At 39.4% G+C, this 11831-nt stretch overlaps 1 protein-coding gene across 1 annotated transcript in view; it reads right to left on the bottom strand.

The window, feature by feature from the left end:
• The window catches only part of ABL2 (ABL proto-oncogene 2, non-receptor tyrosine kinase), a 25308-nt gene extending 20048 nt beyond the window's left edge, over window positions 1-5260 (bottom strand). The window contains exon 1 of the mRNA XM_026853807.1: window positions 5152-5260. Within this exon, the coding sequence (XP_026709608.1) occupies window positions 5152-5218 (67 nt within the window). The 5' untranslated portion in view covers window positions 5219-5260. The remainder of the gene's footprint in view (window positions 1-5151) is intronic.
• Between the last annotated feature and the right edge of the window lie 6571 nt (window positions 5261-11831).

Here is an 11831-nt window from a genome sequence, read left to right as displayed (position 1 = left end):
CGTCCCCACAAGGGGGGGGGGGGGGGGGGGGGGGGAAGCAGCAGCATTTCTATAATCCCTAAACTCCACCATTCTTTGAGAAAGGCAACTGCACCATGCAATGAGGACTCAAATCAGGCTAAAAGTAAGAAATGAGCAACCTGGCTTATTCCAAATGTTTTTTGTTTGTAAGGCTGTGGATGTGGAAAAACACTGTAGATATGCTGTGGTGATGAGGAGTTGTTTTTAATCCTGTATGGCCTGTGATAACAAGTTATTTCTCCAACCACCATGACCTAATGTATGTGGAAAAAATAATCAAAGAAAATACCTTAGGAAACCTGCATACTGTTGTCTTCCCAAAGGTCTAACAACTGGGTGACCTCTTTTCTTCCTCCTCCAAAACCAAGTTCAGTGCGCCCTGCAGCATGCTACCCAGTAGTTAGACATTGAGATTACTTTACTCAAGAGCTCCTAGACTTCATCTCTTCCCCTCTTTGCTTTCGCCTCTTGCAGTTATTTTCTCCTCTCATTCGCTCCAAGTGCTCTTAATTACACTGGTATTTGTACTAATCTTAGTCTAGCTGTTACACAAAGAACAAGCAGAATTTGTAGAGAAAGACAGCACAGTCTCAGAAACATGTGGATGAGTTTTGTGACACACTTTTCAGGTGGGTCTGAAATGGCAAGCTATGGATGGATTTGTGGCTACACTAGTCTTAGCTGTAATAATTAACTTCAGCTAAAATTCCAAATTTACTTGTTAGTTAAAATACAATAGATGAGTAATTGGTATTTGGAACAAAGAAGGATTATCAGGAAGTTAAATTGGATTAATAATGTAACTTGCAAATGTATCTACTGACCCTATTAATGTAACCTCCGTCAGAAGAGTATCCTCAGCCAAAGCCTAATGGCTGTCTGGTCTGTTAGGGAGCTCCTGATGGGAATTAAGTTGTAGCCAGCACTGGCATTATGGACAAGTAACATTTTGCTGTAAGCTCCCTGTAACTGGGCAAACCTGTCCCTGCACCCTTTCCAGCCACCCTCCTGAAGGTGTTTCTCAGTGGGAAGGACACTGAGTGTCCCTGCAGAGTGTGTAGCTGTTCATAAAGTCCTGTCAAATGCACCGAGGCAGAATAAAATCAGGCATCCTTCTACCTTCTAGATGAGTGCTATTTCTTTTACAACTGATTTTCCTAGATAGTTATTTTACACTGCAGGCCATCACCTTGACATCTGCATCCACCACATCTGCATCCTGTTCCTTTCACAGTAAGGGCACAATATAAAATCTTAATTCTGGTATACTCAACTTCCTCAGTGGAAGAATCCACCTTCCAGGCACAGCATCTCTTCCCAGCTCTTTAGACTATTCCCTGTGGTGCTCTTCAAAGCCATTTTCTGAGAGTGGTTACCCTTACCGTACAACTTAAATCATCCATTTAGAAGCATTTCTCTAGCTCTTCCAGTGGTGGGAAAAAGTTGAATACAAGGAAATCTTGCTGACTATGCTGCTTTGAAATGTACAGTTCAGGGAGCTTCTTAAAAATGTGTTATACTCTGAATTTATGAACCAACTGTCAATTTCTCTTAAACAAAATAATGTGTAAATGGAAATAACAGCTCTGAAAAGAATTTGGTGGTGTTAGCAGCAGGCCAAAGTGACTGGTTTATCAATGGAAGGAAGAAAGACAAAGAGTTATAGGGTAAATACTGGTTATTGCATGCAGTTTCAATCATATCTTAGCACTTTACATCAAAACCCACAGGGTGTGTATATGCGTGTGTATACATACATACACACATAATGTTTTATCTTCTGGCTTCTCACATACCTCTTCTTCACAAAGAGACACTTGAATACAAGGTCTCCAAGATCCCTGAACATGCCACATCTTTCACTTTATTTTCACTTTATGTTTTCAAACTAAATACCAATATAAATATCCATGATGTTATTTTACATACAGACTCATTTTATATGCTTACTTTTAAGATGACCAAAGAATAGGCATTGGTCAACTTAGAGCACAGAAAGCAGACCATCAAGTAATTTCTAACTACTTGTATAATCGGTATTTTCCACTGCATCTTCAAAACATACATCACTTTACATCACTAGACTTCAAGATCTTTAACCAGCTTGTTAGTGGGAGGATTTCTGCCTTAATAAATATGAGGAAACCAAATTGATAACGCAGCAGCAAGTGGGCTTCCTATTTTGCTGACACGATTGGAATAGTATCAAGTTCTACAGTAGCTTTGTTTCTGAAGCCAAGTCTCAGCACTTCCTACTAACCAAAAATACTCAAGGCAAACTACATACTGAAAAGCAAACCAATGCTGAACAGGCCAAGCTCCTGCTGTCAATAACAATGTGGTAGCATGGAAGCAGAGCAATGAACTTTTTTTACCCTGTAGCAGACTTGAGCCCTTACCTAAATGGACCACCTAGTCTTTCTGCTGACATACATGTGGCCATGAAAAACACCAACTTAAAAGGGTCAAGACAGCTCACATATGGCTTTGGTAAAATGCAGGCAACCTAGCTAAATGCCGTTCCTAGGTGTTCCTCTCCTGCAAGCAACCAGACTCTTAATAATGTAGTTTGCTTAAGCTAAGCACAGATCCATAGTTAGTCTTTGGGCCTCCCACAGAGTGGTGTAAGGTTTAAGTACTGCAAACAACCCACTGAATAAAGCCAAGAAATACAACTCCAAGCCAAGAACTTGGGATGGGCCAGGAATAAGTTTCTATTTACGGTACCAGGCTGGGAGGGACAGAACGGGACAAGATTTCATACTCTGTGACAAAATTGCATCACGAACAGCTCACATCATATAAAAAGAAATCTTTCAAGGCAAGCTGGTAGCACTGTCTTGCCTCAATTATCAAAATATATCTGAAATAGAAAAGTGATCTTCAGTACCAGAGAGAAACATATGGAGAAATCTAAAAGTTCTCCATACAGTTCACCTCTTAAATGCAAATTTAATCTGCAACATGACAAACTGCTGCTTGAGGTATTCCTCTGCACTTATTCTAAAGTTAAAGTGGTAGGTCACCTAGAAGACATTATTTTTGGCTAGCTTGATATAAAAATCCAAGGGAAAACAAGGTTTGGTATTTTGGTGTCAATTTCAAATTGGTAGGAGAGACAGATTGATCTCAACTAGTTATGCCAGTATTATGAAGAATTCAAGACATTGTCTACCTGAACATAACAAGAGGTTAGCTATGTTAAGATTAAAACAAAATGATGCTGATAGAAGGAACTGCCTGTCTTCTGTTTCACTGATTCCACTTACCTTCTTCCTTTGTTATTAGTACTATCAAACATTCAGAGGTATCCCTCACCCTGCTTCCTTGCTCAGATGTCAGTGGCACATAGTTATACCACTTCTCCCAATATTTCTCCCAATATATGCTAATGCAGCACTTACCTATTTTTTCTCAACTTCTTCCTGGTAAAGTAGTATCTTTTTGGTACAGAACCCAGAATGAAATAAATCGAGCTTAAGGTCCAAAGTATTAGTTTGAAAATCTTCATTCAATGCAAGATGCATAAATCTCTTCACAGATCAACAACTGTATAGGCTGTGACTGATCCTTGCATTTGGTAGCACTGCTGTTTTAAGAGAGCTTTTCAAAGTAGATTAAGTATTGATCATCTTTGGTACAAACACTGCTAACTCAGTATACTGTCTCTCATTACCTCTAAGATTTTCTGGCCTCACAAAGTTTTGGCAGGAAAGGGACTCTGGGATAAACGCAGCTAGCAAAATGATGCAGGTTCTTAGATGCATTTAAAAAACACTGTTGGGTGAGGAACTCATGTGAGCACAGGAGAGCTGGACCTAGCAGTTATTAAAAAGAACAACAGATGCTTTCTGTCACAGGTACTGGGAATGGTCAGAAGCACTAGAATCCACTCAAAGTACCAATTCTACTTCTCTGAACGTGTCTCTAGATGAGGAACCAAAACCCATCAGCACAACAGATAATAAGAAAAACACTTTCCTCAAGTGCAGGAGAGATTTTAATGAAATTAAAATGATATACAAACAGGATTTTAGAACAAAAAGCTACAAATGTAACCTCTCTGCAAAATCCTGAAGACTATAAAAATATTTGTTACCTTAATTACTAAGGATTTGTTCAGCTCCTACAAAGTTAGTCAGCTTTGCAATTGCTGGTATCTAGAAACAAGCAGAGACCACCAACTTTTGATGCTCTGCGTTACACACCTCTTTCCATTGAGTACTGAGGTGATGAAGTTCCAACCTTTGTCCCTCTGAATCTGCCTATAGTGGACAGTAACTATTCCCACAGTTTAAGGGAAAGGAGTACTAGTAAGGGACACAGGAGAAACACAACTGGGAAACTGCACACATGTAGATCAAAAGTCTATTCCTCTGTCATGGTAAGTTCCAATAAACCTCTCCAGTATGAAGAGTAAAGAGGATTAAGTCACCCAGTCCTTCACAAGGAAAGGTGGGATGGCCAAACATTATGACACCTTACAGCAAGTCCTTTGGCACTTTTTTAAATCAGTACTTTGGAAGAGAAGTTGCTTAATGTGGATTACACTTCATTCCAACAGAATTCCTGGGAATTTGTTAATAATGGCCAGATCAAAGTGAAGATATTTCTAAGCAAATCAAATTAACAGCTATTTACTCACAGTGTTAAGACAAACATTTGAAGTAAGAGCTATTCTGCAAAGAGACTACTTCAAAAATCATGGCTCAACCAACCCCTAAGCAAGCCAGAAATATCTACACTAACAAAGTCTAGCTGGTGAGAGGTTTATTTTGCAGATGTAAAGCACCATCAGACCTTTAAGTTAACATGACATAAATGTCCAAGCTGCTTTCCAAGTGACATAGTTACAACTTATTACAAGTTTTACAGTATTCGGTACTCTCCTTAGACTCAGCACCTGGTACAATGACCACATTAAACTGCTTCTCAGCTGGCTTTTTGAAAATTATTTTAGCCTTTCTAGTTAGAGGGAAAACTTGGAAGAGGGTAGAGACTAACTCACTGACTTGTAATCTCAGGAGTGAAAGAAAACGTCAATCGAACAGCCCAAATTTGAGTTGATGTCACATCTTGAGGCCCAAGTTATTATTTTTGCAAGTGCCTTGGACAGGCAGCACTGCTTACCTTCTGGAGGATATTCGGAGGGCAGAGCTCCCCAGGTGAGCTGATAAAGCTTCAGTTTCCAGTACATGAGTTTAATTTTCTAATGGAATCCCAAAATGCTTGTTAGCACAGATGCGACTTCTCAGTTCCATCCACCTACACTGAATACGCAGCAACTGCCAAAGCTACACAGTACTTCTGTTTTAAAAAAAAAAATCTCTAGCTAAAAATAAATCATAAAACTGTCAACCTCATTTGTCAGCAATCAATATGCTCTTCAAGCCATTGTCCACAGCCATTTCCTTCTCTTGCGCAAAGAAGGGGTTTCCTTCTTAAAATATTTACTTCATTTGACTAAAATACTTTTGTGATCTTGCCTCCTTTGAAATATATTTGTCTTAGAAAATAGACTGGCGTTTCCTTTCCTCCAAGAAAAGCCGAGCTTTAGCATGAATACTTGCCCAAAAATTGCATGCCGTCTTGTTAACTTCAGAACCAGGGAAAAATCTTAATGTTGATGGCTTGTCAGGAGATCCCCAGAGTCTGACATTCATCTGAGCCCTGGCTGAGGGAGTTTTAGTTATCTTGCTCCTTCTCAGCCCTATGGGCTGGTTCACTTTTGTGGGGGGCAGTGTGAACATGCACATATGAAGTCAGAGAAACACATCTATCACACTAAACTTAGTTACTGGCTGCTGTGCCACTTCCTGTTGGTGAAACCCAGACACTTGTAATTGGCTCCACTGACCAGACAAGGGACTCCATTCACCAGTGCTGTTTCCAACAGCTGCTAAATAACTGGGGTAACACAAACCCTAGCCTCGGCAGAAGGAGAATTCCTCACTCAGCGCCAACAGCTTTGCAGTTTCAGTCTGTGTCACTACATTTGTTTCTTCAAATCAAGCAGCGGTGTTTAGCCCTCATGTGTCTGAGTCCAGTATTAAGACAAGAATGTACTCACTGAAATAATATTTTTGGAAAATCCTTTTTGAGCTATGGCAGAATTAATAGAGCTTTGAAGGAAAATAAACTACAGTAAGACTGAGCTAGTTCAATACTCCTATTCTAAAAAGTAATCAAAGCTACAAAAAAGTCACTGTTTGGCTTGTTAGTAATAAAATCAGTTTTATTATAAAGAAGGATAACTGTAAATGAATACATTATTGTTATGTGGATCTGGACTGAAAATGCTTCTGTAATTTAGGAGGTTTGTGATGGATATTATTCCATAGATCTGATGTTTTTTGACTGAACAGTAAAAGGAAGTGTTTTAAAAATAATTAATTGAAAAGAGGTAAGACCAGCCAATATATTCAACTTGAAGGAATTTTACATAGCCAAGATACATACATCTGCTATTCTAGTGGTAGCATCTACTGTAAAGTTAGGCATTGATATTATTTCTTCTTTTTAGGAAGTACAAGTCTTCTTGATTATTAACATCAAAACTATAGAACATTTAAATGAAGTATGATAGGAAAAAAAAGTCCTGCCTCTTGGATTTAGCAGAACACTGAAGAATGTCAAAAGCAAGTCAGCTAGCTGACAACTGGGATTCTTCAGGCACGTAACAACTACCGTACTGGGCCACTTACAGCCCAGCATCCTGTCAATACCATTGCCAACTGAAGTTGCCCAAGGAAAGGGTAATGATGTTATTCCAAAATACTTTCCAAGCCTCCAGCACATTGCAGCTCAGGGTCTTTCTGAGCCAGACCTTGTGTGGCTGTACTTAAACTTCCTAGTAGCCTTCTTCCAATATCTTGCCCAGTTGTTGTCTGAAGTAATGCAAACTAAACTCATCACATAAACAGTATCCTGCTGCAATGTTACTAATAGCTCAAGTGCACATTACAGAATACAGAACAAACAGGCTCTCACTTGTTTTGAACATAGTATCAGCTAGTTTCATTTGATGATCCTCAGACTTTACAGTGGCAAATCCTGAACAAGGACTACCTGTTGGTGTTCTCCTTGCCACTTGTGATTCTTACAGGCCTTTATCTTATTCTACCTTAGCCACCTCTCCTCCAGGCTGAAGAGTTTCTTAGGCAGTCTGATGTTGTTGCGTTTGGTGGTCACCTTTTAACAGTCTTCCTTGGAGTTTTTTTCTAGCTCTACAATATACCTCTCCAGATAACCAGATCAGAATTACATACAGTATTCAAACCATAACTATGTACAGCAGCAGAACTACATATTTCTCTATTCCTAACACTCTGCTTTTTGAACTGTAATTCTAACGTCATGATACTGTCTTATTACAGCTCAAAGATTTATTTCTATTGCTGTACTAGTCAGCTCAGAGCTAAATATCTCATAGGCAAAACTAGAAATATTTTCCTGCGTACCACCTTTCACATGTTTACACTGAACCTTGTACCACTTCTTCAACCTGCAACCTCCAATTCTTCAGTAAACTTTTGTCTCTACTGTCTTTAACAGCCTAATATTATTAGCAACTTTACCACCTTGCTATTTGCTTTCTTCCTCTTCACATCATTTGTCATAGTCTGATAGCAGCTTTTAATTAAACAGGTGAATTAAAGAAAAGTTAGAGCTGAGTAGAAGACTATTTTCTTTATTCTTATTTGATAGCTGTTTCATTTATAGTACCTTTTCACTAAACAAAAGTATTAACGCATTCCAACAAGTTACATACTATAATCAGTGCTTAGTACGGTGTATGATCTGGTTAAGTCATCAGATACTGCTATTCTGTGGTGAGGAGCATTTAAAAAAAAGACAAAAAACTACTTTGCAACAGAAACCACGGAACTAGAAGACTGGTTAAAAAAAGTATAATTGGGAAAAATACTGCAGAGATGGGAAACTTGAATGTACCTGGATGCAAATAGAGCAGAAACATCCTGCAGATTATGGGTTTTTTTCTACTAATTTGTCTTTAGAGCAGTAAAGAAAAGCAAAGAAAGTACAACAGCATGGAAATGACTGACTTAATTCCCCAGAAACATCAGGCAAAATCTTTTGACCAGGTTAGACTGCCATTTCAAAAACCAGAAACAGCATGAAAAATGCTAGGCTTAACCTTAAATTAGGCTAGCAAGGACAGAATCTGTTTTATAAACTGTTGGAAGCACAAAACAGTGAAAAACTGCAAAACCCACACTTGCTGAACACCTGGTGCCCAGAGCAGACACAGGATGGGGTGATGATCTGGTGGTTTCTGTTGCCATGCCACTGAGGAGGAACGCGAAGCGAGGTGGAAGCCGCGCGGTCCGGTTCTTCTGCTTTTCGCACAACTGCTTTGCACGCCTGCTTGGAAGTTATACCAAGAAATGTTTGCTACAACTTGAGGAACAGTGGCTTGATCACAGTCCTGCACACACACACACACACCCCTCCACACACACTTGGCATCACAGTGGATAAACACTACCCTGAGTTCATACTCAAATCAGAAGGACAAGAATTTGCTACCAAATCGGAGGGACAGATTGATGGGTTTGTTCTCCTCACCCCATCCCCAGAAGGGATGCCTTTTGGTAAGATCTGTGACCTCTGCTATGCTGAGTGACTACCTGGGAAATGAAACTTATGATTGCAATTGGTTTTGGTTTTGTTTGTACAGCTATACAGCCATTCTGCAGTATAGGGCATTTATTGCTGGCAATTGCAAAGAATCTGTAGATATTGCATAAGAATAAACCATACTATTTGTGAACCTGACCACTTCTTTTGAATGCGATTGGACCTACGGCATGTGAGTTGTTCATGCATCGGATGTCAGACCTATAGTCATGGCAATAGCTGACCTACCTATTAAGAGATCCAGCCATCCCAAACCCTCTAAGCTTAAGGAACCGGCGAGAATGCAAGGGGATTCATCTCTTACCAAATTCATGACCTTAAATGCAACAATACATATATCATAAATGAGGTAGCTGCAAATCCAGATTTATCCAATTATTTGTCAAAAGACAAATCCCCACAAGAGCCAAGACCTGTTGCCAATTTACAATGCTAACCTGAACAACATTTGTTTCCTATAACACTGCAAACATGTCCTCCTTGTGCTGAGGAAACATGGAAGAGGAAAGTAGTTGCTGGATTTATCTAGGATTGTAAAGGGGTTTGAGGCAATCTTAACTAAATGAAATCCTATTTTATTGAATTGGTACCACAAAACCTTCTATTCACCTGGAATAAGAGGAGACAGACAATGTAAGCTATATTAAATATAGTGAGGCAGGCTTTTCAAGACTGTATTATGCACAGTAATTTAAAATCATGCCAAGATTAACAATGAGAGGGAAAGGGACTACTGCTGCCTTAGACTCCTCAAAATGCAGATGCTCTAGAAACAAAATATAGATAGGTGTTCTTTTGGACTGCTTCGATGATGTTCAGCTGAGTGCTACTTCCCTGATTTTAACCAAATCTAGTCCTCTTTTGTTCTGATTTTCATCGTGTTGCTTAGAGGTTTTTTGAACAGAAATGCAAAATGACAAAAAAAATATTCCCTTCTAAAACAGATCCAGCAACTAGAAAAAACAAGAAAATTATTTAATTTTGTTGCTTGCTTGCCTCACAATTACTTGACTAATTCTTCCTGTTCAGAGGGTGAAACAACAACTCAGTGTTTACATAGTCAGAGAATAAAACCCACTGCTAGTTATTTAAAGAGCTTCCTCCCACTTAATATTGTCATAGCTGTCTGAGACATCTCTCCTGCTGCCAGTATTTGTGGTGGTACAACTGGGATGCTCAGTGGATTGGTCAGTATACTGTCAGCTGTTTTTAACTGAAGGCTACTCTAGCTCTATTACTGCTTCTGCCTTTGGGTGCTACCTCCCCCAGTGTTTACTTTATTTACTATATATATTCTGAGGGAGGAAGGAAAAGGGAAAGGGCTGAAATTCCCAGTGGAAGGTCTAACATTGCGGTTCATTTAGTGGTTTGTTTCCTCTCCCTCTGTAAAATACTGCTTAGTTCTGCATCCATCTACAATATCAGCTTTTGTGGATTTTACTGTGGGTAGTAGCATACTTTTCTATAGAGCCAAGGAGTACAGCACATCACAAACTGAGAGGATGCACCAATATTACCTTGCCTCTTGTGGCACTGACAAGAGTTTTTACATCTGCACCAATGGTAGCAATGACAAGTAGAAATGCACAGAAACTGCCATTCGGGTTGATACAAGTTACCACTGACACGATGTGTGTGAATAAGACAAAAATATGTCTAAGTCATACAAATCAGAGAAATCAAGCCATTCATATAGCTCATAGGAGTACTTGTAGCCCACAGGAGGAATTGTATCTGTGCCATGCTATCACCATCAATCAAAGAATGGCGTAATTAATGAAGCACAAGATGACTAGACAGTAAGATCTATGACAAAAGAACATTAGCTGCATTCAGCTTTATGGCAAGATTTTTGCCAGTTGTGCCGTACATTTGCTTTGAAGTAAAACTGCTTGTTAATTTAGCAGTGTTGTTTTATGAAATGTAAATTTAGACTTGGTCACAATCTCAGTTCTAACTGTGCCATCCAGAAGCAAACTTGCTTGCAGCATCCCCACACCTGGTTTGAAAGGTCTCTTTATCTTGTTAAATTATTATTTCTTTTTCTTCTAATTTGACAGAGTTCCACCTCATTCCTTCTTCCTTCCACTCCACAGAAAAACATTCCCAGTTGTTGCTGGCCTATATAGGTTGTCAGGACAGCTGACTGCTTAGATTACACAGGGCTGTATTGTATGCCCTCAAGAACCAGCCACACTAAGTGCTTCTTTGGGACCAGGGTTCACTACTGGGCTGTACCAGCAGACCAGGTGCCGTCTTGAAGCTAGAAATTCCAAGACAACAGGCAGTCCTGCAAATGCTCCTCTCAAAATAATTCTCCCTCTTGAGCCTCTTACAGTACTAACATTTTCCAAATCAGATAGCTGAGTAACGAAAAGCATGGTAAACTTGTACTCAGTTCTGACTGAGCTTCTTAAAGCAAAGGGACAGAATGCTGTCTTCTGCCTTTTTTTCCAGGTACTGGAAACTAAAGTAGCTCTGGCTCTTGATAGCTTGGGAGAAGATTTTTCAGTTACATTTTACTATTTACAGCAGTTACCTATGGCAATTCTGGTTTTAAGTGTTTTCAGAATAACTGTAGCTCTCCTCAAGGCAGTTGCCAGAAAGCAGAACATTTAACATCCCATGTAGATACTGCTTCCAGCCCACAGCTTCTCTATCTCATCCTTATGGAGACCTCTTACTTAGCGCTACTGCATGATAGTCGATTGCTGTCAGCTTCTTGAGATGCCACTAAAATCCTTCATTTTGCAGCATTTCTCTCTTGGAATTCCATGCTGGTGTGACATGTTACTGAACTCTCAAATTTCTTTGATGAAGTACCCTTGAGGTAAACTACAAGACATGCCTCAGCTCAAGAGCTGCTATACAGCAAGCAATGGAGCATCCAGAAGCAGATACAATTAACTTCAGATTGAAACTGCTGTACCATGTAGGCTTCAAATAGGTCTTCCAGCTTAGAAAGACTTTCTAGAATCAGAAGCCAATTAATATTTGAAAGTTATTTGAAAAGCATTTAGAATTAATTACATGTTTCTTGCTCATCTACATCAGTGCCAGAAACAGTCTTCCCATTACTTTCAAGCTACTTTAAACACTTAAAGCCAACATAAAACTACATGCTGCACAGGCTGCTTAGAAGTAACAAC

Source organism: Athene cunicularia (assembly GCF_003259725.1).
Source record: "Athene cunicularia isolate RWA chromosome 8 unlocalized genomic scaffold, athCun1 chr8_part1, whole genome shotgun sequence".
Classification (NCBI taxonomy): domain Eukaryota; kingdom Metazoa; phylum Chordata; class Aves; order Strigiformes; family Strigidae; genus Athene; species Athene cunicularia.
The sequence above is the reverse complement of the archived record's forward strand: the minus strand, read 5'-3'. Positions and strand labels throughout refer to the sequence as shown.